General features: G+C 38.7%; 1 protein-coding gene and 1 long non-coding RNA gene across 3 annotated transcripts in view; one reads left to right on the forward strand and one right to left on the reverse strand.

Annotated features, from left to right (window-relative positions):
• The window catches only part of b4galt2 (UDP-Gal:betaGlcNAc beta 1,4- galactosyltransferase, polypeptide 2), a 205,385-nt gene that overhangs the window by 23,653 nt on the left and 156,941 nt on the right, over positions 1 to 24,791 (reverse strand). For both annotated transcript variants that reach the window (XM_036216212.1, XM_036216211.1), the window contains 2 exons: positions 13,851 to 14,038; positions 5,474 to 5,596 (listed from right to left, as the gene is read on the reverse strand). In XM_036216212.1, coding sequence (XP_036072105.1) covers positions 5,474 to 5,596; positions 13,851 to 14,038 — 311 coding nt within the window. The remainder of the gene's footprint in view (positions 1 to 5,473; positions 5,597 to 13,850; positions 14,039 to 24,791) is intronic.
• Positions 1,427 to 3,169, forward strand: LOC112147716. The gene is made up of 2 exons (XR_002919520.2): positions 1,427 to 2,377; positions 3,000 to 3,169. It is a non-coding gene; the product is annotated as an uncharacterized LOC112147716 (long non-coding RNA).

The following is a 24,791-nucleotide window of genomic DNA, read 5'->3' on the forward strand; positions in this document are numbered from 1 at the left end:
TTTTAGGAGTTTTTCCTTACCGGGAGGGAGGGTCTAAGGCCAGGGATAACCAGTTTATGTAGTCTGTTTAGTTTTTAACAATTGTTTATATTTTGAAGCCCAATGAGGCAAATCTCTTTGTGATTTTGGGCTATATAAATAAAATTGAATTGAATTGAATAGATGAGTTTTGAATAAATATTTGAAAAAAAAATCATTTTTGAATGAAATCAGGCTTTATTTCAAAAGGATTAAAAAGCAGTTTCTGTGGTGATCCCACCTGTGTTTGCCCACATTAGCTTAAGTGGAGACTCAGTGGTTTGCTCCGTTAGCCAGTCACCCGGTGGATGGAGTTGCATGCTAGTAACTTCCACTGTACTGAGCTAGCGAGCTCCGGTGAATCAAGCTAGCAAGCTTTGGTGTATCGAGCTAGTGAGCTCTGTATATTGAGCTAGCCTGCTCTGCTGTATCAAACCAGCAAGCGCAGTTGTATTGAGCCAGAGACTTGCATTGTATTGAGCTAGCGAGCTCTGCTTTAATGAGCTCAGCTGTATCGAACTAGCGACTTTCGGCGTATTAAGATATCGAGCTCCACTGTATCGAGCAAGTGAACTCTGCTTTAACGAGCGCCGCTGATTGAACTAGCATGCTCTGCTGTACTGAGCTACCAACTTTCGTTGTATTAGTCTAAAAAGCTCCATTGTATCGAACTAGCAAGCTCCGCTATATTGAGCTAGCAACTTTTGGTGTATTAAGCTAACAAGCTCCACTGTATCGAACTAGCGGGCTACGCTATATTGAGTTAGCAACTTTTGTTGTATCAAACTAGCGAGCTTCACTGTATTGAGCTATTGAGCTCTGTATTAACTAGCTCCGCTGTATCGCGCTAGCGAGCTCCGCTGTATCAAGCTAGCAACTTTCGGTGTATCAAGCTCTGCTTTAGCTAGCTTTGTTCTGGCGAGCTTTACTGTAGCGCTGTAGCGAACTCCACTGTATCGAGCTAGCGAGGTTCACTGTCCACCGAGCAGCTGGATAGCATAGCGAGCTAACCCACTGGGTGTCCACTTGAGCCAATCTGGGCAATACAGGTGGGGCCACCACCGAAACTGCGGACAAACCCACATTTTTCTGCTACTTTTAAACCAAATGGGGCCACTCGGCCTGTCTGGAAAGGAACACAAAGTGCTTTTTATAGTAAAGATTGGGGGAAATTGATCATTAGATGCATCAATTATGATCCATAGACAATTCTGATTTTTATTTTGTGAATTTGAAATAATCAGCTCTATTTTGGGGACCTGAGAACTCCAGTGACCCCCCACCAAATCATGTTTTCAGGACGACCACAGGACACCCCCCCTCGCACACACCATCACCACCACCCCCAATCAAAGCAAGGAACCAGACCCGGAAGGTCCCAATGCAGTGACCATGATTGATGAGGAAAACACAAGAAATATATAAAAGTAAAAACAGAAATGATCACCCAGACAAATGCATGAACCTCTGTGGAGAAAGGTAAAACACTAACAAGATAATTAAATAAAGCAGATCAAATCAAATGAGAAAGAAAAAACTATAAATTAATAAAATACAGTAAATATAATTTAAAATGTACAAATAAAATTCCTAAATTTCAGCTTTAAGCAAATCTTTAAAAATACAAACAGTCTCTGTGTTCCAGAATTTCAGATTTTCACATTTCCAGATGATAAAACAGATTATTCAATCTGCTTTACCAAAAACATCAAAATATTAGTGAAAATATGAAGCACCAAGAAAGAAATAACCTTTTAGATCTTCCCACTGAATTTGACGAGCTCATTTTAAAGTTATTATTATTGAGGACAAATATAAAACTCCAGAAATCAGCACGTTCTGGAGTTTTATATTCTGAATCTGCAGTTCTAGCTTTCTGCCATGGGGGGCGCTACCATGATGTAAGTTGGAGGAAAACAGCAGAAAAAAAGAGTTGCTGAAAGTTGCATCACAAACTCCAAGTTTAATCACATTTTAAAGCAGCAACAGTTAAAGTTCAATCACTGTCTGGACTCTTTTCCGTCCGATTATGTTTGACAAACGTTCTCACTCCTGAGCTCCTACTGTAAAATAACATCAAACCTCCAGTCTGGCTTTTCTGGGTCAACAAATCTGACTTCTCTTCAGTCTAATCAGATTTCACTCTTACAGGACGTGAATCTGCATCTCAGATCATCAAATGTTTTGAACCTTTGAGGCTAATATAATCAAACACTCTTTTTTGACGACTTCATCTGATCTCTACAGAAATGTAGAGTCAACTTTATGTCTCCACGGAAACGACTGAAACAGGAGGAGGCTGACACAGTCGTGTGAGAAGACATCTGTGCTGACAGTAATAAAGACTCACTTCCACACGGTGAGTGATGAGCCTCTCACACACTCGAGTGTGTTCAGTGTCAAAGCGAGCAAGGAGAATTAATCATAATCACTTTGAGGGGAAGGCTTCTGTGTAAAGATACAGCAGCTTCTAACAAAAGACGCCTGATTTAATACATCTGTACTGAGTTTTAAAAGTTTGGAACTTGGTTGCTTTAAAAAAAACTTTTTCCTAATTCTTTGAATTTGTTTTGTTGGGCTAAGCAATGAAAATATCTGTAATAAATCTAGATGAATTCATTTTTTAAGTTTTTATGAACATTTATTTTATATTTGAGATAAATGACTTGGATTAGTTTTATATTTTTAAAAACAAGAGTCATGCTGCTGGCAGGAAACGACCGAATGACATTCTTAACTGAATCTGGATTCATAAAATGTGGGTTTGCTGCAGCCACAAGTTCTGGTGCCGACCTTCAAACTCACAAAGGCTCATGCGATAACCCGCCATTTATAGAGGAAGTACTAGTAAACAAACCCTCATAACCCGCCATTTACAGAGGAAGTACTAGTAAACAAACCCTCATAACCCGCCATTTACAGAGGAAGTAGTAGTAAACAAACCCCCATAACCCGCCATCATTTTTGGATTATATTCACAGGGGGGAGAGTAAGCCGGAGCATTCCGGAGCGGCGTTCCGGTAAAGGAATTGGAGGCGGAATGGCGCTCCAGCTGGAAGGAGATCAGCTGTGCGTCCGGTTTTTGCTGCATAACCATGACAGAAGCTGCGGTCGCTGTTATGAAATATAAAACAATAAAAATGGACACTAGCGCTGTGAGGAGGCAGCGCTTTACTTGGATGTTTACATTGCTTTTAGTGGCGCATCTATGGGGTCAAATCAGGGTCAGCTAAAGTGAAAAACAGATTGAAAACTTGAAAAACAGAGTGGAAAATTAGAAAAAAATACAATTGAACAATAGAAAAAATTGAAAACTTGAAAAAAATATTAAAAATTTGAAAAAAATAATATTGAAATGTGAAAAACTGAGTTTGAAAGTTTGAAAAAATTAAATTGAAGATTTGAAAAAAAATGTGAAAACTTGAAAAAATATTGGAATAAACAAAAAGTTAATTTGAAACTTAGGAAAAAAAAGAAAACTTTTTCCAATTAAAACAAATTTTTGAGTTTTCGCTGCCGAGCTGATCCTAATTTTACATGGAGGCTTTGAGTTCATTGGCTGTATTTTCGTGTTTAAAACTGCTTTCAAATTTACAATCCCTTTTTTTCGTTCCCTTCAAGTTGATCCTGATTTGGCCGCATGCGCATCAGCCAGTTGATTAAATTGTCTGGATCTCTCTCTCTCCCGGTCTGCGCTCTCTTGCTTCAGTAACAACAGAATCTCATTCCCAAGTCTTTTTTTTTTGGCCGCGTCCAGTACTGCGTCCCGAGGGTTGCGGAGCCTGAATTTTACGAACGGCCACCACTTTAAAAAACGATGAGTTGGGGACACCCAAAACATCAAAGAGTGACGCGGACGGGTCCTTAACCAAATATCAATATGTGACGACTTGGGAATGAGAATGTGTTGTCCGTAAAGAAGTGGAATGCACATGTCCGTGCATTGTAAAAAGTAGCCGAAACGGTGAAATAAAGCAGCAAATTATTTGAAAAATGTACTGGATACTCTTTACACTCACTTACAGGACTTCCGGTTGAGGTCATTAATAGCCCCAACTTCACAAAAAAATACTCCGGCATCCGGCAAAAATTTGAAGCCAACGAAACGGAGATGGAGTTTTCTAGGACATAGTGTCTACAGAGCGGCAGGAGTTCGTTAAAAATCACAAGTTTAGTTTAGCTAACATTTTTGCTACATGCTAACTATTTCTGGCTTATTAAGGCTTTTCTTTTTACATTTTTAGGGCTATTCTGGAGTTAGCTAATATTTCTGCTACATGCTAGCTATTTCTGGCTAATTTAGGGTTTTCTTTTTAAGTTTTTTTTTTGTGGCTGTTTTGAATTTAGGCTAATATTTACAAGTTAGCCATTTTGGCTAATTTAAGCTTTTTTAGGATTTTTAGGATATTTTGAAGTTTTTTTCAGCTACATGCTAACTGTTTTGGCTAACCCAAGTTTGTTTTGTTTGTTTTTTAGGCTAATTTGGCATTTAGCTAATATTTTAGCTTCAGTGTTTTTAGCTACGGTGATTTCAGCCTTTTTAGGCCTCAATTTCAGCATCTTCTGCGGCCAAATTCATCTTACAGCATTCACACTAGCATTATTGCAGGTAATGCTATATATCTAGATCATAATTATATTAAAAAGTTACAGTTTTAATGTTTTAAAAATGTAGTTTTAGAATGTTCAATAAATGTTTATCCTGTTTGGCGGGCGACATAAGCCGTGATTTGGATTTTGTCCCCTTGTGTGATTTAGTTCGACACCCTTGTTTCTATGGTGAGGAATGAACAGTATAATACGCTTAAAAGCTCAAAAAGTTGTTTTTTCATGGAATGTCCCATTTAAAGCATGTTTTCAACATCAAACAATTAGAATAAATTATTTCTCAGAAATACAACTTTAAGCCTAATTTTCTATATATATCCTCCACCATCAGAAAAATGCAACAAGAACTTGTTAAGACGCCACCTTAATGGGAGCATGTCCCAAAAAGTCCCGTGTAGCCACACACAAGGGGGGCATGAAAAACTGTCGATGTATTTGAGCAAACGTAGCAACTCTTGTTTTCTGTCAACTTGTCAAAAAGTATTCTTCTCAGATTTCCCGTCCACTAACCTCGACAGCGGCGCCGTCGGTGGACTTCAGCGCGTCAATACGAGCTGACTGAAGCACTCCAGAAGGTTAATTTATTTGCTAATCGTCCTGCGTCTCTGAACAGTTTCAATAAATCATCTTCTCCGTGAACTTTTTCATTTGAGGGACTTCATTTTGTCACTGTAGAGCTTCAGGAGCAGCAAAAAATAATGAATAATGCATAAGGACAAAAGTGTGTGTGTGTTTTGACTTTAAAAATGCACCTCGTTTAAAAAAGAAAAAGAGCACATTCGATGTCAAAATGTGTAAGTTATGGCAGGAAGGTTCCTCAACTCATGCCACAACTTCGCCCGCGTACCTGTTATAAATGTCGTCGTCCTCCCCCCCCCAGCCCCAGTACTCATTCGGAAAGCCATTGATCTTCAGAAACTGCTTTTTACTGAGGCCAGAAACTCCTCCGAAGTATCCTGCATACGGAAGTCTGCGGAGAAGAGGAGAACAAACGGATGAGGTGAGAACACGCAAGATGTTTGAAGGTGATTCACAGAAAATGGAAGATCAAAACAGGTCTGCATAAACAGGTAAAGGTACTTTCAAGTTTATGGTCTGGCAGCATGTGGAGCTGTTGATTTGAATAATTAGTCCAACGCCTACGGCGTCGCCGATGACACAGAATCTTTAACATACGGGAAATTTTCAATCAGCAGATTTTGAAGGAGAAATGTAAAAAATTACAGTAAATCAAAGAACATCAACACTTCAGCTCCGGTGTTAAAGGCGCAAGAATCGAGATGTCACCAGGCGACATCTACACACATTCACAGGTTCTAAGAAATGATTGCAGATGAGAACTGGAATAAGTGACCCCGCCCCTCAGCGGTTTCAAACAGGGAGCACCCGCTGGTTCCAAAAAGACAAAATCCCACAGACTTCGATAGAGAAATAATCAGCCATTCCTTGTATTGGTCAGAATGAGTTTTTTTTAACATGTTCTTGATAAGCATCATTTTTTTATGATATTTTTTCAGTAGTTCAAGATATTAAAGTTTTTAACTGACCAATAAGACAAAAGTAGGTGGAGCCTTCTGGCCCTCACATCCAACACTCCAAGACAGATGTGGGGTAGCCCGCTTTAAGTTGTAGGGGTGTGGTGTTCCAACAAGGCCCCTTCTAATTGGTTGCCATAGAAACGTTAACTCAGAGTGACTCAGACAAATCACTGCTTACTGACGACTCGGGTTGGGCACCACTTGGGTTTTATTCAGTTCCGGTGGCAAAGCGGTTCTTTGGTTTCAGTTTCTAATCGGTCCCAATTTTGATGGTTCAGTAATAAAAAAAATCCTGCATCTTCTCAAATCAACACATTTTCATTCAAGTCATCACATATTGACGCATGGTTAAGACCTCCGCGTCAAACATTGACGTTTTGGGTGTCGTCATTTTTTGACATGTTGGCTGTTTCCGTTCAATCAGAGCTCCACAACCCCCTCTTTCACCGCACAGTAAATTCGCTGCTCGCCGCCTGTCAAAATATGATCCGGACCTAGACACTACAGCTTTTTGTCAATCCAGGACTGTGTCTGGATGACAGTCGCTTCCACTGTGTTTCTGTGTCTCTGTGACTCAGTTTGAAGGCTGTCCCGCATTAACCTGAGAGGGGTAACATTAGGGGACTCTGTTTTCATTACTGTCTCGACGAAAATAAGACATCACAAAACATCAAAACATCACAGGAGACCCGAGCAGGCTGCCCCCGCTCCCCGCAGCGGCCGTCTGTCTGCGGCGTATTGAGCGAGCTAAATGCTGTCTCCAGCCAGAGAACCGCTGCGCTGCAACAGGACAAAACGCTCATGTTGGATAGTATTTTACCCCCTGATTGGGTCACTGAAAACATTACATGCCCAAAGCTGAGTTCCTGATTGGCTGATTGGCTTCTGTTAAATGCAGCCAGACATTCGAATGCTGCTCGCTCTCGTGCTCGCCCTCGCCCCGTCAGGGGTCTTATAAGAGCCCGCCCACTATCCCAGGAAAGGCATAAGGATTGGCTAGAACTTCAACGTACTGAACAGAGTAGAAGTGATTGACATGTCCAAAGACAAATAGGCCTTCATTGAAACTAAGCACCAAAATGAGGAGCCGAAACAGTAGCTTCTTTTGGTTTCAGTTGAACCTCGTGAATTATAACGGTTCCTTCTTGGAACCAACCCTACTGACGACGCCTGGCTCCTCCAACATGGTAGCAACCCATATCTCCAAAAGTCGACGACTAAATTGATTTGGTTGGAGCCATAAGTTGGTCATTCTTTAAGAATGACATCACTCTCACTCACTCCAGTTCTCAGATACAGTCATTGGATAAAACAAACAAATAAACTTGGTGGTTTGTGGTACTAAAGGCGAGCGTTGGTCATGATCCAATCACAATGAATGACCTTTTGAGGTGAAAAAGTAACGCAGGTAGAGCCACAACTTAATAGATTTCACACTTCAATCAGCTTCTGGGTATTAGATATGAATGATCCATAAACCTTAAGACAGAAATCTAAAGATAAACATGACATTGGCCCTTTAATGCCTGGTGTTTCAAATATGCAACAAACCAAATTAGCTATAAAATTACCTAAATGTAGCATTTACTTTAAAACAAAAGCAAAAGTGAATTTCTTTTTTCATAGCTGGGAATAAATTCAGGGGTTAAGAGAAGCTTTGTCTTAATGCACAGTCTTTACAGACACACTGCAGCCTCCAAGTGCCTTCCTCTTTAAACATTTTATAGATCGCGTCACTGTTTGCTATTGATGTGGAGAATTTATGAGCAGCAGCTGGTTTATGCCTCTTTAACAAAACTCCAGACTGGAAATGACAGAGTGGAACGAAAAGCAGCCCAGAATGCAGTTGGGTCTTTGTAAGACGAGCTGTCTCGCTGACTGAATACCGAGGAGGCTTTTAATAAGGCCTTTGCATGTGTGTGAATAGTAAATTACTGTGTTCAATTAATTCCCTAATTGATGCCGAAGCTGCGCGTTTACAGAGCTGGGAGCGCCGAAGAAAAGAAGGTAAACCGGAGAGTTCATTTCTCCCCTCCAAAGTCATGAGACTGGTGGAGTGGGACGGACAGGGGGGTCATGACAGGCGCCGCCAGTCTAACCACAGGGCAAAGCGCGTGCACGTGCACATGCACATGCACAGGCACGCCGTGACAGCTTCCTGTCAAAGGACGACGAGCAGAAACTAATGAGAGCGTATGTTTTAGCCCAACTTCCCAGAGAAACGGCATTGTGTGTGTTTCTGTGTGAGAACACAAACACAACACGAGTCAAAAGACAAAAACAGCTAATTTAATTTATAAAAAGCTGTTTTTGCAAAGTGATTTTATACACAGAAAGAAGAAAAACTGATTTCTGAATAAAGCAGGATCTATTCCCAGTAATGCCCAACGGCCAAAATAAACTGTCATAAAAGATAAATAGTTTTTGATCATTGAGCAAGGAGGTGGATCAATCATGATTTGGGATTGTGGTGAGCAGGTTAACATTTAATCAGCGGGAAAAATAAACATATTGAAAACGATCCATAAATAAAAATAAAACCTCATGAATTCACTTTAAATATGCTCCATTGATCCAAACATCAATGAAAATCACTCATTTAACCATGAAGAACAGTCAAAGAAGGCCGCTTCCAAACTAACAGAAATGGAAGTTTTCATGAAGCTGATCGTCTCTGTCATTTAAAACCAACCAATTCTCATAATAACCCTGTGATGGACAATAACGGGTTCAACGAACGGACAACTCTTTCTCTAAAGCTGGTAGTTGTAAGAAAGTAGCATATTTTTTGGGATTATAAATCGCTCGGGAGTTCAAGTATAAGTCTCAGCAGCCAAAAAATGCATAATAAAGAAGAAAAATGATGAGGCCGTCACTCTCTTGTGCTAATTGTGATTAATTGATTACAGAGATATATGGGGAATCGTTTTTCAAATTGTAATTGCGTTAGATGGTTATTTCTGTGTTAGTACAAACCTGGGGGAGAATTTTTTCCCGCTCATACCATGGTCATTTAATTAAAAATATTAATAATAATAAATAAATAAATAATTTTAAATAAATCATTAGAACTTCAGTTATAGGCCTATTTTTGAGTTATATATATATATATATATATATTTTTTTTTTTTTTTTGACAAAACTGTTCAATGCGCAGTGCGTGACGTTGTCATGGTAATAGTTTCAGGACGCGGCGCGGACAAACGGCGCTCCAGTCACTCCTTTTAGAGAAAGGTGATTGTCCCCAGAAGTTAAAAATAAGCATCCTTTTAGAGGGAAAGTTCCCCTCTTAGCGCTTGTTTTTGTCCAGAGTATGAAGCAAAACTTTATTCACAAAAAATGTGATAAAGTCTAAACAGTTGTATTCCTCCGCGGTGTTTCATTTCTTCCTTTATAGATTCTCTTCTCTATTTCTTTTCTGCTTCATTCCAGTCTTTAAAATGATCAAATTCACCCAAACAGGTTAAAAGAATCTATAAAATCACCCTGATGTTTTTGTTCTTGTTGTGATAAACTGGGGAATAAGGTATATCAACATTTGAATTATGGTATTAATAAGAAGTTGATGTTCTATATTTTTTTGATTGCTCAGAAAAGTGTTCCCACTGTATCTTCTGTTTTTTTTTAAATTGTTCAAGAGCTCGCTCGCTCAATACGCCGGCAGACAAACAGCCGCTGCGGGGAGGGGGGGGCAGCCTGCTCGGGTCTCCTGAACTGTGATGTTTTTCCTAATTTCATCGAGAAAATAATAAAAGAAAAAAGTCCTCTGTTTCCCCCCCCCACCGGGTAAATGCAGGACAGCCTTTAAACTCAGTCACAGAGACACAGAAACACACTGATAGTGAGAAAATATATTTTTTTATTGATTTATTTCTTTTTTTATAGATTTTTGTAAAACTCCAAACAATAAATAAACCTGATCTTTGTGTCTTCTGTTCCACCCACACGCAGCCCCGGCGTCCAGCTCAGGATAACATTTTTGACAGGCGGCAAAAGAGGGGCGGGCCGCCGGTTTGTGCCCCAGAAGTTGGGGAGCCCGTGACAGCCAGCACGTCAAAAAGCAACAACACCCAAAACGTCAATTTTTGACACGGAGGTCTGAACTATGCATACGTGAAAACTTGGGAATGAGAATGTGTTGATTTGGGAAGAAGTAGACATTATTTTTATTACTGGCAATAATTAGGAAACAAGACCGGAACCAAAGAGCCACTTTAGCACCCCAACCAAATAAAATCCAATTGGTGCCCAACTCTACATATGATGCATATTTGATGTGTGATTCCCTTTATCCTGCAAACTTCATTGAAAAACACTCTAATCAGATGAATCCACACGGCGGAGCGTTTCATCTGGAAAACACTCCTGCAGCTTCAACGAGGTGACAAGTACTCACTTTTTTCTCTAAATGATGTATAATTTCATAGAGTGAATGAGCGACAACACTGTTATAGCTTTTTAAAAGCATTTTAGCCAAGTGGAGCCTCGCTGCTCTTTGACTTGCTTTCATGGAAATGTTTTATACTTTTGCTCTCAGAAATGTTTTGCATTTTAAAGCTGAAATAGTTTTTCTGAAAGTTGTAATTCTGCTCACTAAGCTTGAAGATAGTTTTGTCTGTCCCTTTAACAGGCAGAATGAAAGGGTTAATGAAATTCTGAAGAGTGTGCAGATTAATTAGCATCAGGAAATGTTGCCAGACAACATTAGTTGATTGAGCTCTTCATTGGAGGGCTCTCAGGGTAATTCTGGTGGACTGGCAGGCCTCGGACGGGTTGGCTAAATCTGTTTCTGGACACACTGTGGGGCAATTACCTTCAAATATAATTTCCCCACTTAGTGTATTATGCAACACGGAATATAAGTAAGCTGAAAATAAATGACATTTATACGGTTTTATGATGTTGAAGTTGTTCCTTTGGTTAATATTTCCTGTTTTCCTTAAACCACAAGTGTCAAAGTCAAGGCCCGGGGGCCGGATCTGGCCCTCCAGGTATTTCTATCATTTTGTTTTATTGTTATTTTATTATTTATTCATGTTTATGTTAAACAGTTAGAGGTTTAAAGTTTTAAAAATTGTCATTCTGCTAACTTTTTCTACAATTTGGGCATTTACTACGATTTTTTAGGCTAATATGGAGTTTAGCTAATGTTTCAGCTACATGCTAGCGGTTTTGACTAATGTGTTTTTTTTCTTTTTTAGTTTTTTAGGCCAATTTGGCATTTAGCTAATACTTCAGCTGGCTATCAGCATCATTGTTTTTATCTATCAATTTCAGCATCTTCAGCTATCAGCACATGCATCTTCAGCGGCCAAATTCAGCTTACATCATTCACACTAGCATTATAGCAGATAAGGCTTATTATCTAGTTCATAATGATGTTAAAAAGTTGAGGTTTTAAAATTTTATAAATTATTTTTAGAGTGTTCAATAAATGTTTATCCTGTTCGACCTGTGACCTAAGGTGTGTTTTGGATTTTGGCCCCTTGTGTGATTGAGTTTGACACTCCTGCTCTAGACTGTCTTGTTGGAAGGACTTATTAGTAATAATGAAATGAAGAAAACCTTTCAGATGATACAAAGTGCTTCTCTTTTCTGGCCACATTCCTGCAAAACTCTTGGATTCAGTGAAATAAATTAGAATTAAAAACAGAATAGATTTCCTGTGCAGCGTCTCACTGACGAGGTAATTGCAGCTGACTGTTGGTCTGCTCTGCACTGCCTTCACAGCTAAGCGTCCTCTCACATTCAGCAGTGGAGACTGGTTAGTTATGCCCCGTGACACACCGCTGTTAGGACCAGTGAGGTGCAACAAAATCAAACTGGCAGCTCTAAACCGTGTCGAGGTTTCTAAGAAAACAGGCAGAAGAGGACTTAACGAGGTAATCAGACTCATTCAAGGAAAACTTTACTGTTAGTTTCTCTAAACCTGCAGTCTAACTGTTTATAGACATCCACTTTGGTAGATCGGTGGGTTAGTTCACATGTGAAGTCCCAACTGGCCCTTATGGGTGGATGCGTGGAGTCTGCAGGCAAAAAACTTAGAGATATGAGAAATAAGACATATTTTTCCAGCAACTTGCTCCATTTTCTATCTAGCTGTTCACTCTCTGTCTCTCTCTGTGTGTGAAGTTCAGTATTTCTTAACTTCTTCAGTAAGTCTTCATTATTTTTAGTGTTAAAAAAATGAAATAAATATAACTTATATGACACGGATTGCATGCAATTGCACTGCGGGCGTAACATTTCCGTCACTGGTGACGTCACCAGCAGGTGCAGCGTTCTGATGCGACTGAAGCGATTCTGCTCCGATGGCCGTGCGACCACTGCGACGCCATCAATTACGAATCATGTCGGAGTTTAAACCAGATTTAAGATGCAGCCGCTTCTCTGTACGACCCTCCACAGACCTGGACAACCCCAAAACTCCCAGCGTCCTTAAGGGGCTCATACTCCCCAATGCCCTATGACTAAGGTTTACAGATCTTAGCTTTTAGAGTCTCTTCAAAGTTAGGCTTAAAAGTGTATGTTGGTAGGGCTTTGGATTGTTACTTAGGTGATCCCATTCACAAATCGAACCACGATTCTTACTTTTTAATATACTTGTTGCTATGTGTGTGTCTTTTTACTGGATGTATGAAAATTGAAATCATCTTTATTATATCACTATAATTTATACTTTTATTTAGAACAGGAGATCAGAATCAACAAATCTGATAAAAACACAAAGATTTGGATAGAAAGAAATTGTGACTCTTGTGAATTTATGTCAGTGAACAGAACTTCTGTCTCAAGTTTGGAACCAACCCCCCCCCAAAAACACTTACTAGTTTGATTTTATTTTGAAAATCTGAAGCTTCAAAGCCACTTTATTACTTTATTTCGAAGATTTGTTCACTTCTGGTAACAGTAGAGCTGCACATTTGGCTTTGAGCTCATTAAATTAAAATCCAACATTGTTCTGGATTTCAGAGGAATAAATACATCGTTCATGAATAATATTTTACTACACACTACTATATTTTATAAATAATGCATCTTGAATATTCATACTTGAATTTTCGGGAGCAGATCGCGGGTATCTGAGTGCTTGGATGCTCGTTACAGCCCTACTCTTTGGACAGGCTTATTGCCAGGCTAGCTAGAGATGGACAATATTTAATTGATTAGTTGCTAGTAGCCTGCTAGAAGTTAGAAGCTGGGGAGAGTGTGATGCACGGGGGTTCTGTCCTCTATTTCTATCTACTCCACTATTCTTTATCATTTATTTTCCATTTAGTTCTCCATGCGTCTGTTTGGTGCAGTGGGATTCATGTGTTGTTCCTGAGAGATTCCAAGTGGATCGTCTGTGCTCCTGTTCTTGGCCGTGGACCTCACCTCTGGCTCGTCTCGCCCCTCCCCTCATCTGCTACACTATTCAAACACGTAGAGTTAGATAAGCTAATTCTTCTTTAACAGTCCTGGTAACTCTCCTTCATGTGGACATCTTTATCTTCTTTTTCTCGTAATCTGTTTTTCTTAGTAGATTTTCATAACCGAGGATTGGTGTCTAGGGTTTGTTTAGTTTAGTTTAGCAATCAGCTATTTTTTGATATTTTATGACTGACTTTATGTTTTTGTATAATTAATGGTGTGAAGCCCGTTGAGAAAACGGCCTAAATTACAATATAAATCAAATTGAATTACCTGAAGCCAAATTTGTCCATGGCGATGGCGAAGTGCCTGGGCTGGTCGTAGCAATGGTAGAGGTTGCGGTCGTCCATGGGGATCAGGTCCACATCGCTGAAGATGAAGCAGTCGTACTCGCCGTCCTTCTGAGCCTCCATGTAACCGATGTTCAACAGCTTGGCACGGTTGAAGGTGTCTTCACCCAGCTGCAAAGACAGACACATCACACCTAAGACTCGAGTCCTATGGCATGTAAAATGTCTTTGAAAGGAAGAATTTGGAAAAATGTTCTTTTTAGTTCACCAATTGTCATTTATGTCACTAACTTTCGATATACGTGAAACAGAGAGATCGTTCTATGATTGCGTACTGAGCATTTACACTGTAGTGATCCTCCTGCTCCTCTCTGTATGTATTTTGGGACGTAAAAACTCAATCGCACCTTCAACAATTTCAGCAACAAAATTTAACATTTCCAGTCTTTTAGTAAATTTAACATTTTGTAAATCAGCATTTTCAGCAAATCCCTTCGGAAGTTAAAGTAAATTTCGTGACCATTTTCTGCTAAAAGCTTCAGCAACAACATTCAGTAAAAAGCATTCACACTAGCATTATTGCAGGTAAAGCAACTTTTCAAGTTAGCAGTAGAGTTCTATTTAAAAGAAGTAAAAAAAATCTAAAAATGAGATTTCTGACAATTTTATAGCACAATAAACTAGCAAAATGAAGCTGAAACTAACTGAAATAAGATTTGCAACATGCTTTTTTAATTGCGTTAGTAATTTCAAACTATTTAGGAAGTGATTGAACTGCTTGCCTCTCCCCTTTGAGATGCTCATCTTTAGTATCTGCGCCACAGAAATGCTAAATAAGCAGAAGTGTAGACAGTAAATGTGCTTTTTATTTGACAGGAAAAAGATGTTTCTCTTCCAGAACTTGTTCCCCAACATCCCCATCAGCCCGGCCTCAGTGCTGATGCAGCTGCATTGAAAATGACTTCTGCACTCCATCTCAATAACAGCCTGAATGCTGAGTTTGATTCCCAAAGCGCAGAGTTAAGACATGGACTCCTGTGTTTGGTCCAGTTTCAGACTCTGTTTACGGATGCAGCAGCAGACTCTGCATCCTTCCAGGTTTTCCCTTCTCCTCTGGAATGCATCAATCACTGTAGCATGGAAGTCTGTGATGCCTTCCTGCCTGGAAGCTCAAGTTTGATTTCTGGATTTGGTGTTTATGCAAAAATATTTGTGAAAACTCTTTAAAAATCATTAACCAAATGTTTACAAATCGGAGTGTTTCTGCGATTTGTCTTGGAGGGAAACGGATGCTGGGGATGAACAAAGAGCACGTTTTGCTTCGGCAGACTGATACAGTATTCATGCGGCGCGCTTGTGGTGCCTCTGTTGTGGTTTTGTTTTGCCCCTCTGTTCTGTGAAATCACAAAAGCACAAAGACGGAACATTTGATTTTGTTTCTGAGGCCTTTTTCAAGCAGCAACAGAGGAGCAGCGAGAGCTCTGCGGCGGGACACGCCCCTCTGAGAAACAATGCTGCTGTCAGATTGGTGGGTTCACGCCGTCACGTTCTCACAGAAACAGAAACCTACAAGTCGGTCTAAGCAGGACGGTCTTAAATTTTAGTTAAAAAACACAACAAAAGCACTTTTACTTTGAATGCAGTTGACTTTGAAGTTATCCGTGTAGGATTTTTACCACAACAAACAATCAATATAGTGGATAAAAGACTTGTTTATTTTTTATTTTTACATTTAAATGATCATCAGTTAAATGATTGGTTAAAAACATAAAATAATTCAAAATTGATCAGTTAAGGAAGCAGTGACAAACTCATTTGCAATGATGAAACCCAAAAATCAAGAGTTCAATTAAGTAAGTATATATTGAAAAAATCTGCCACATAAACGAATGAGAAAGTCTTCAAATTTCAAAATGTTAAGTAGTTTAGCAATAAACCTTTAAATATATTCATGGGCTAAGCTTTTGTCTTTTATAGTAATTTAAAAAATGGAGTTTACCTAATAATATTTTAGCAACAGGCTAACATTTTGGCTAATTTAGCTTACTGAGGAATTTGGAGTTTAGCTAGTATTTAAAAAACAAGCTTTTTATATATATAATTTTGGCATCTATTAGGTTTTTTCATGCTAATTTGGAGTTTAGTTAATATTTTAGCAACATTCTAATCTTTTTGGCTAATTTTTATTAGCTACTAAGATTTTTATAGGCCAGCTTAGAGTTTAGTTTCTATTTTAGCAACATGCTAACGTTTTTGCCCAATTTAGTTTACTGAAGAATTTTAGGCAATTTTGGACTTTAGATAGTATTTAGGAAACAAGCATTTTTTTTTCACTAAGTTGGAGTTTAGCTAATTTTAGCCACATGCTAATGTTTTTGGCTAATTTGTTAGCTACTGGAGTTTGTTTAGACTAATTTAGAGTTTAGCTTCTGTTTTAGCAACATGCTAACATTTTTGATTAATTTGGGTTTTTTTTTAAAGAATTTTAGGCTATTTAGGAGTTTAGCTAGTACTTAGGCAACTAAATAGCCTTTTTAGCTAATTTGGCTTCGCTAAGTTTTTTGGGGAGTCATTTGGAGTTTAGCTCATTTAAGCAACACACTAAATATTTTTGAAAATTTTTAATATATTAGTGATTTCTAAGCAATTTTACTACAATTTTTTCAGAAATTTAGGTCAACTTCAGCACTCTTTCATAGTTCTAGAATAATGCATAAACAATCAACAATCAGTGGCCTAAAGCTGAGCTCCTGATTGGTTGATGCACGAATGTCTTTCAGTGTGAACTCAGCTTAAGGAGGGAGATTTTACTTCACTATTGATCTCTACAGGGAGTCTGAAGCATCTAAGCTTTGTAAAAACCCAAATACTTATTTATTTTCAAAGCTAACAAGTCATTCATTTATGGGGGGGGGTTGGTGCCCTTTGCAGCCATTAAGCTAAAGTCTCCACTAAAACTGTGTTTTATAACAGCTGTGATGTACGAGTGAGCCCCCGACCTTACAGCGCCGTAATGAGCCCATTATGTCTTGGCATAATACGAGCAGAAAACAGCAAGAGTAAACCCATAGATTCTGTATGAACCTGGCCGGCCTACACAGAGGTTAATGGTGATGCTTTTAAACCGGCTTTTTTTTCCAACAACAGTAAATAAAGAGATGAATAATAGTTTTCTATTACTTGCTATAGGTGATTATGGATTTAAGTTGTGGTTAAAATGTATTTCCTACCAAGAAAAACTTATCTTAAGAAAAACAAAAAAAAAGATTGTTTTTACAAAACTTCCTCCCATGAACCCAGAGAACATCCTTTTTCTAAAGCGTGCAGTGATAATCTGTACAGTCCGTCTACAGTTTAAATGGATGTGTTCATTGGCTCCAGCAGAGCCAAATGCAGCAGTTAAGTGTATCTGTTTGTCAGTCTCAGCATGGCACAGGCTCAAGACTTTGGCAGAGATGAACGAATTCTTGTCTAAAAGCACAGCCGTGGGACACAGCCAAGGTTAATATATCGGACAGTTATAAATTCAATAATCCACACGACACTGGAAGTTTCTCTTTGCAGAGCCATTGTGTAGCAGATTGACTTGGTAAAGTGCAGGTCCGTGTGAGGCCAAAGGAAGGTCAGAAAATGGGATGTGCAACCTCTGAGATGGACTTGGATAATACAATTTACACTACTTACTAGGGGTGTGTGTTGGCAAGAGTCTAATAATACGATAGGTATCCCGATACAGGTCTAACAATACGATACGAATCCCAATACATGTCTTACAATGCGATAAGTATCCCGATACATGTCTAACAATATGATACGTATCATGATAAGTCTCACAATACCATACATATAACGATACATGTCTCACAATACAATACATATCACGATACATGTCTCACAATGCGATATGTATCACAATACATGTCTTACAATACGATACGTATCACGATACATGTCTTACGATATGATCTATGTCTCAGAATATGATATGTACCACAATAAATGTCTTACAATAATATACATATCACAATACAAGTCTCACAATACAAGTCTCACAATACAATTTGTATCTCGATACATGTCCCACAAAATTCAATACGCATCACGATACATGTCTAATAATACGATATGTATCACGAAACATGTCTCACAATGCGATATGTATCCCAATACATGTCTCACAATAAGATTCATATCATGACACGTCTTACAATATGATACATGTCTCACAATACGATACATATCTTACAATATGATCTATGTCTCAGAATATGATATGTACCACAATACATGTCTTACAATAATATACATATCACAATACAAGTCTCACAATACAATTTGTATCTCGATACATGTCCCACAAAATTCAATACGCATCACGATACATGTCAAATAATACGATATGTATCACGAAACATGTCTCACAATGCGATATGTATCCCAATACATGTCTCACAATATGATTCATATCATGACACGTCTTACAATATGATCTATGTCTCAGAATATGATATGTACCACAATACAAGTCTCACAATACAATTTGTATCTCAGTACATGTCTCACAAAATTCAATACGCATCACGATACATGTCTAATAATACGATACGTATCACGAAACATGTCTCACAATACAATACGCATCACGATACATGTCTAATAATACGATGCGTATCACGAAACGTCTCACAATACGATTTGTATCCCGATACAAGTCTGACAGTATGACGACATTCCACGATATGTTCCAAGACTGTACCAGAACCATTTTTCATGTTAATATTATTAGGTGTTTTAATGTGATAAAATGGTCAAATTTATTTTGCTCAATGATCACAGCAATAAGCACTGCAACTGTACACTGATAATGGCAGCAACATGACACAGAGTTTCAGTTTAGTACCCATCCCAAGTAAAAACTAAGTAGTACATGTCTCATAACATCAAAAACCGCGAGGCAGACTGAACGTTTACCACAAGCTGAATCTTACTTTATCTTGTTGTTGTTTAGGTCGCGGAATAGAGCTGCTCAAAGAGGCTCACTGTGCTGTGCTGCCAACCAGAGGTTTGGGGTTTAGGTGGAACACAAGAGCAAGACACTCATAAAAATAATCAATTTAGTCTTGTCTGCATCTTAAATGGATACAAGTATCACCAAGGAAAAATATTGGGGTATATTGCCACCTACTATTTATTGTTCAGGAGGAAAAACAAAACAAAACAAAACAAAAAAAAAAACAAGACCAGTTAATAAAAGTCGAGATACAAACTGAAAATCAAAACGTTTGTATTATCAAGATGGATGCCTCTGCAGAAACTAATATTTCATTTGTTTTAGAGGAGAAGATGGATGGATAGATAGATGGATGCCTTAGTGTAAATCGACTCTTCCAAGATAAAATAATTCTTCAGTGTCACAGAAAAGACACTTAGACAATGAAACTGAGTTCTGTCCCTGAAGTTGTATTGAAAGACAACAGAATTTAGACAAATGAGAACCTGTAAAGCTTGAAAACGTCTGTTTCTATCACACTAGAGAAGTTGGACAAATCTACACTTTCTTCCTTCTTGCCTGGTTTATAGTGTCATATGACATACAGACAAAAAAGCAAATAAACACCTGTAGTTCTTATTGATAAAACCTGACTGTGGAATTATTATCATTATTATTCTATCAAGCCTCAACAAGGAAATAAAACCTCAAATCTGCTCAAAGATCTGGGAAAATATTTCATTTCCACACAGACACAAACCTGACATGTTTTTATTAAGACACATGGGGTAAAAATAATTGAATAAATTCCCTCTTTGAACCTCCACCTTTATGTGGTTGGGAGGGTTTGAGGGCTCCTGGGGGCTATGCTGTCTGGGGGAGGACAGATCAGACACCTGAGCCGGACTGAGAGCTGTTTGTATGACCTTTATAGCAACCTTTAAAGTAAGATCTGCTACAATGACAGAACTAACATCCACTTGGAGCTGGGCTCTTGGTTTGCAGTCTAGTAGTTCAGATGTGTAATAAATATATTTTTTCAATTAAAAAAATCTAATATTAATTTTTAGACATGTTTACTCTATGATTACCTTTTCTGTATGGGTTTTCAACATTTCTTTGAAAAAAAGTAGCACATTTCCTTTTGTAATACACTAGAAAGCGGCAGGTGAGGCCCCGACAGCAGGTGAGGCACCGACAGCAGGTGAGGCACCGACAGCAGGTGAGGCACCGACAGCAGGTGAGGCCCCGACAGCAGGTGAGGCACCGACAGCAGGTGACGCACCGACAGCAGGTGACGCACCGACAGCAGGTGAGGCACCGACAGCCCGTGCCTCACCTGCACTCACACACTGATTGGAGCAGCAGATGATGCATACGCTTTAATAATTTTGTCTTTTTATCACCATAAAGAATGCTTCATTTGACCTAATATGCTTCTGTATAATATCAGTCTGATTATAATGGTGCCAGTTTGAGAATCATTGAATCTTTTATCCACTAAAAATGTGCTTTAGAAATACACTAGGTGGTAGGTGGGGCCCACAGTACGTCTGCCACAAGGCAGAGGGCGCTGGTGAGCCCGGAGAATGTGACACCATGGCTAAAGAATAATAGAATTAGCATTAGCAACTCAAGGGCAGCCGTCCTGTTACTCTTGAATATTGTTTAGCATCGTCTTCTAAATGGAGGATTACATGTCTAAAGCCAGGAATTCATGGAGACTTGTCTCTGGCAGTGATCTTTATTGAGACAGAGAGACTTTGAAAACTGAAGAAAGAAAAGGAAGACTTCAACAAACAGGTTATTCGTGTCTTTCTTCAGAAGGAGCTGCACACAGACTTCATTTATAAGTAAAAATAAGTAAAAGTAAATAATAAAGTAAATAATAACATTTTTGGTGATTTAGCCTTTCTTTGCTGCAGTTTGTAAATGGAGGAAAAATGTTAAAATAAAATTTTAAATACCTCACTTTAACTGGTGTCAATCAAATGGTGAATAAGCTGCTCTGTAGGGTTCATTTGTTTGTTAATCTGACCCAGCGGTTCACTGGCCGTCACTGAGCTACAGGATGTGGTGGTGGTATCGGCAAAGGCAAAGTTCCTAACTTACTGATCAATCTGATCTCCTTTCATCACCTATGAGTTTAAGGTTTAGACCCTTTGTCCAAGCGGATGAAATTAGTTTCTTCCTGAGGGGGAGGAGCTTAGTCACCTTGGAGCAGATAGAATTAGAGCTAAGCTGAGGAGGTCCCGGTGGTTCTTTTTCAGATACTGCCTAGCAGAGCTGACCCTTGGCATAGGCGAGCTAGGCGGCTGCCTAGGGCGCCTTTTGCTGGAAGGGGCGCCAAATTGCAGTAATTTTTTTAACAGTTTGACACAACACTCATTTCACGTAAAATGTTAAAAAATGTAATAACTAAAAACAGAAATCACGTTTCGCCCGGGGGTGCCTCCTCCCTGGGGAGGTTTCCCCATCAGGAGGAGGCCCCGGGAAAGACCAGGACCATGTGGACAAATTTTGTCACTCACTTGACCTGGGGGGTGCCTTGGGGCCCCCCGGGCAGAACAGGAGGAATTATCAGGGCATGTTTGCTTTAACCTCTCAACCTGCCTCCAGATAAGTGTAAAGATGGATGGATGGTAATAATAAATCTTGTCTTCTGCTCCTTTAACAAAGATTTACCAGACTGGTTCCTCAAAAATTAACACTGAAGCTGTTCAAAAACATCGTCGAACATAACTATGACAAAAACTTGCAGGAGGATCTTTAAGCGACTTATGTTAGAAAGAAGATGTCCAAACTTTTAAAGACAGTGAAACTGCTTCAAAAGTGGGATGATGTCATGAAGAAGACGACTCTGCTCCTGAAGAAGGTCCATGTGAACTACGGATGTTCCTATTCTGCGTTAAACCGTTAGAATTCACAAAATGAGTAATTGCAAGTTACATAACGGAACCAGAACTGAGCCTTTGTTGAAGGAACATGTTTTCAATCCACTGAGGAAAGTGAGTCTTCTCTGAGCGTCTGAGAAGATTAAAATTTATTGTCATAAAACTCTGGTGTCCCCAAACATGATCATCCAGTCGGTTCGGAACAAATAAATGATAAATACGTTGGAACAGCATCCCATAATAATAAAAAAAGAGTCTTTGAGAATACACAAAGCCTGAAAGTCTTCTATTTCCGCTTTCCGTTTGGTAAAAATTGAACTCTTTAAATATTCTTAATGTGAAGAGAAAAGTAGAAATGAGGCCACAGGCAAAAACATAAACATGGATGTTAGAAGCAAACCCCCAAACTAGAAAAACATCCCTTCGCCTGTGGCTACGCCCGATGAGCTGGAGGAAAATGAACGTAGTGAGGATGATGCTGTCAGATCACTGAGCATTCAGTCAAAAGTGTTGCTGGTAAGAATCAAACCCCGTCAACCTCGGAGCTGCATGTCTGCATGTTCAGCCTCAATCATCGAATGATCAGCAAGTGGAAGAAAAGTTATGATTTGATTCAAGACAAAACATCACTTATTAAATATCGACACATTTAAGTATAAAATATATATAAAGGAGTTTCTCAACATTTTAATGAAATAAAAAGCTTTAGTTTAGTCTGCAGAAAATGTGTATTAAGTACAGTTAAAGCAACTAAAATGTTAATTTAAAGATCCACTCCAACGAAAATCATGTTTTTAACATGTCCTAGTAGTTTTTATATTATTAACGAGAACATGTTAAAAATATTTTAAGATTAAAACATCATTTCTGAGTATTTCTTTATTCAAATCGTGTTTAATCAGGAGGAGATGAAAAGCAGCGGTTTGAAAAAGCTCAGGTTTGTGACGGCCCCAATAAAACTGCATCCACTCCCAGACGAATAGATCCATGAACGTCTTCATTTTCTTCATCTGAGCTGGAATCTGGATCTAAACTGTGGAGCTGGGTAGCTCCGATTTTGATAGCTGTTTTTGTTACTACGCTAATGCTAGCTTGGGGCTGTAAGCTAGCAAGAGAGAGTGTAAACAAAGGGATGATGGGATATCAGCAGAGGTTTACCTTTGTGCCAACAGATGTAAATTTCTAATGAACTCCTGCTGCTCTGCAGAAACTTTGTCCAAACAACTGTTTTTTTTTTTTGTTTGTTTTTTTTATTTTTGCAAAGAAATGGGTAAATCCTGATAAAAAAGACTACCGAGAACGCTTTGAAAACACACAAAAAGATGATTGGAGTGAGACATTAAAGACCCATTCCAATGAAAATCGTCTTTTTTGCATTTTTAACGTGTTCTTGAAGCTTTTTTTCTTATTAAGGAGAACATTTTAAAAATATTTTACGATTAAAATATTTCTTAATTCAAATTGTGTTGGATCAGGAGGTGATGAAAACCAGCGGTTTGAAAAAGCTCAGGTTTGTGACGGGCCAAAGTCTCCCTCTGATGCATCCACTTGTAGATGAATAGATCCATTAACGTCTTCATTTTCTTCATCTGAGCTGGAATCTGGATCTAAACTGTGGAGCTGAGTAGCTCCAATCTTGATAGCTGTTTTGTTACTACGCTAATGCTAGCTGCGGTTGTGAGCTAGCATTAGCGAGAGTGTAAACAAAGGGATGATGGGAAATTCCTTTTGTGGCAACAACTGGGAGGTGTATTTCTAATATTTCATGGGGGCCACCTGCGAGCCCCGAACAGGTTTGACCTTTCCTTTTTAACAGTAAGTGAGGTTTTAAATAAGCCTTTAAATGTCTGATTATAGATTTAGGTAATACAGACAGAAATAATCAGAAAAAGAAGAGGATAGATTAGCGGTTCTCAAATGTTGCCACTTTAGGGGATACTTGGAAAAAGTGGTAAAAAATTATTTAAAAAAATTTTTAAAAGTTCATAAATGTACATTTAACGGGGGTTATGCTACTAAAATGAACAGTTAAGAAGAAAAGATCAGAGATGTTTTTTTCTCAGGAGAAGAAGAGAAGTTTACAGAAAACTTCTACGCACCTGAACTTTGAGCTCGTTTTTCTTCTCAGATCAGCTCCGTTTTATTCATGAGTTTTAGTGTTTCACATCGACATTTTATAATTTCAAACTGAAGTTACATTTTGGAGAGGAATATTTGTTTTAATGCTTCATCTTTTTGCACAGCATCCTTGAATTTATGCTGTTTTTTTTTTCATTTTACATAAAAATCTGGTTGCAAATGTACATGTATTTTCCCTTCTTTATTCGGCTAACAGACTTTTCTTCAATTAGAAGTGAAGTGGAGAGGACATCTCCACCAGGATTGGCTCACAGAGGTCAGTAGAAGCATCCATGTGTGAACATTTGACTAATTATGGATCAAACTGCAGAAAGAGTTCTTCAATGTTGGGGTCTCTCATCTGCTCTTTGACACGCGTCCTTTCACTTTCAAGGACATTTCTGCTCCATTAATTTGGGATCGGACTCCACATAATGCGGCGAGCGTGCAGACCCACTAAATGTGGCGACACAATATTAGAATAAATCAAAACTTTCATCTTGCAAACATCAAAGTCTGTTTTCATATTTCCAAAAGTGACTGCAGTGGCGGCATAATTAATTTAGGAAGGACTGACAGTCTGCGCGCTGCAGGAATGCCTTTAAATGAGCGGTTTGAGACGATTTGAATTAAGACGGAACTGTAAAGACAAAAGGCTTTTGAAGATCACAGAGCATTCAGCAGCTTTAGTGAGTTAAGGCTTGTTTTGTGCCGACATTTTGGCAGCTGCTTTTGTGAAGAGAGTCTAACAATAAATGCTCTCAACCCAGAACAACTATCAGCTCAGAGTCACTCTGTTCTGAAACTAATTATAAAATTTTTTACATTTTGAAATGCATTTTAATAAAGAAAACTGCAGCTTAAAATAATGTATTTTCTACGTATGTCTGATTTATTGTTTTGTTTTTGTTTTATTTTTGTT

The sequence above is a fragment of the Oryzias melastigma genome, linkage group LG17, assembly GCF_002922805.2.
Source record: "Oryzias melastigma strain HK-1 linkage group LG17, ASM292280v2, whole genome shotgun sequence".
NCBI classification, from domain to species: Eukaryota; Metazoa; Chordata; class Actinopteri; order Beloniformes; family Adrianichthyidae; genus Oryzias; species Oryzias melastigma.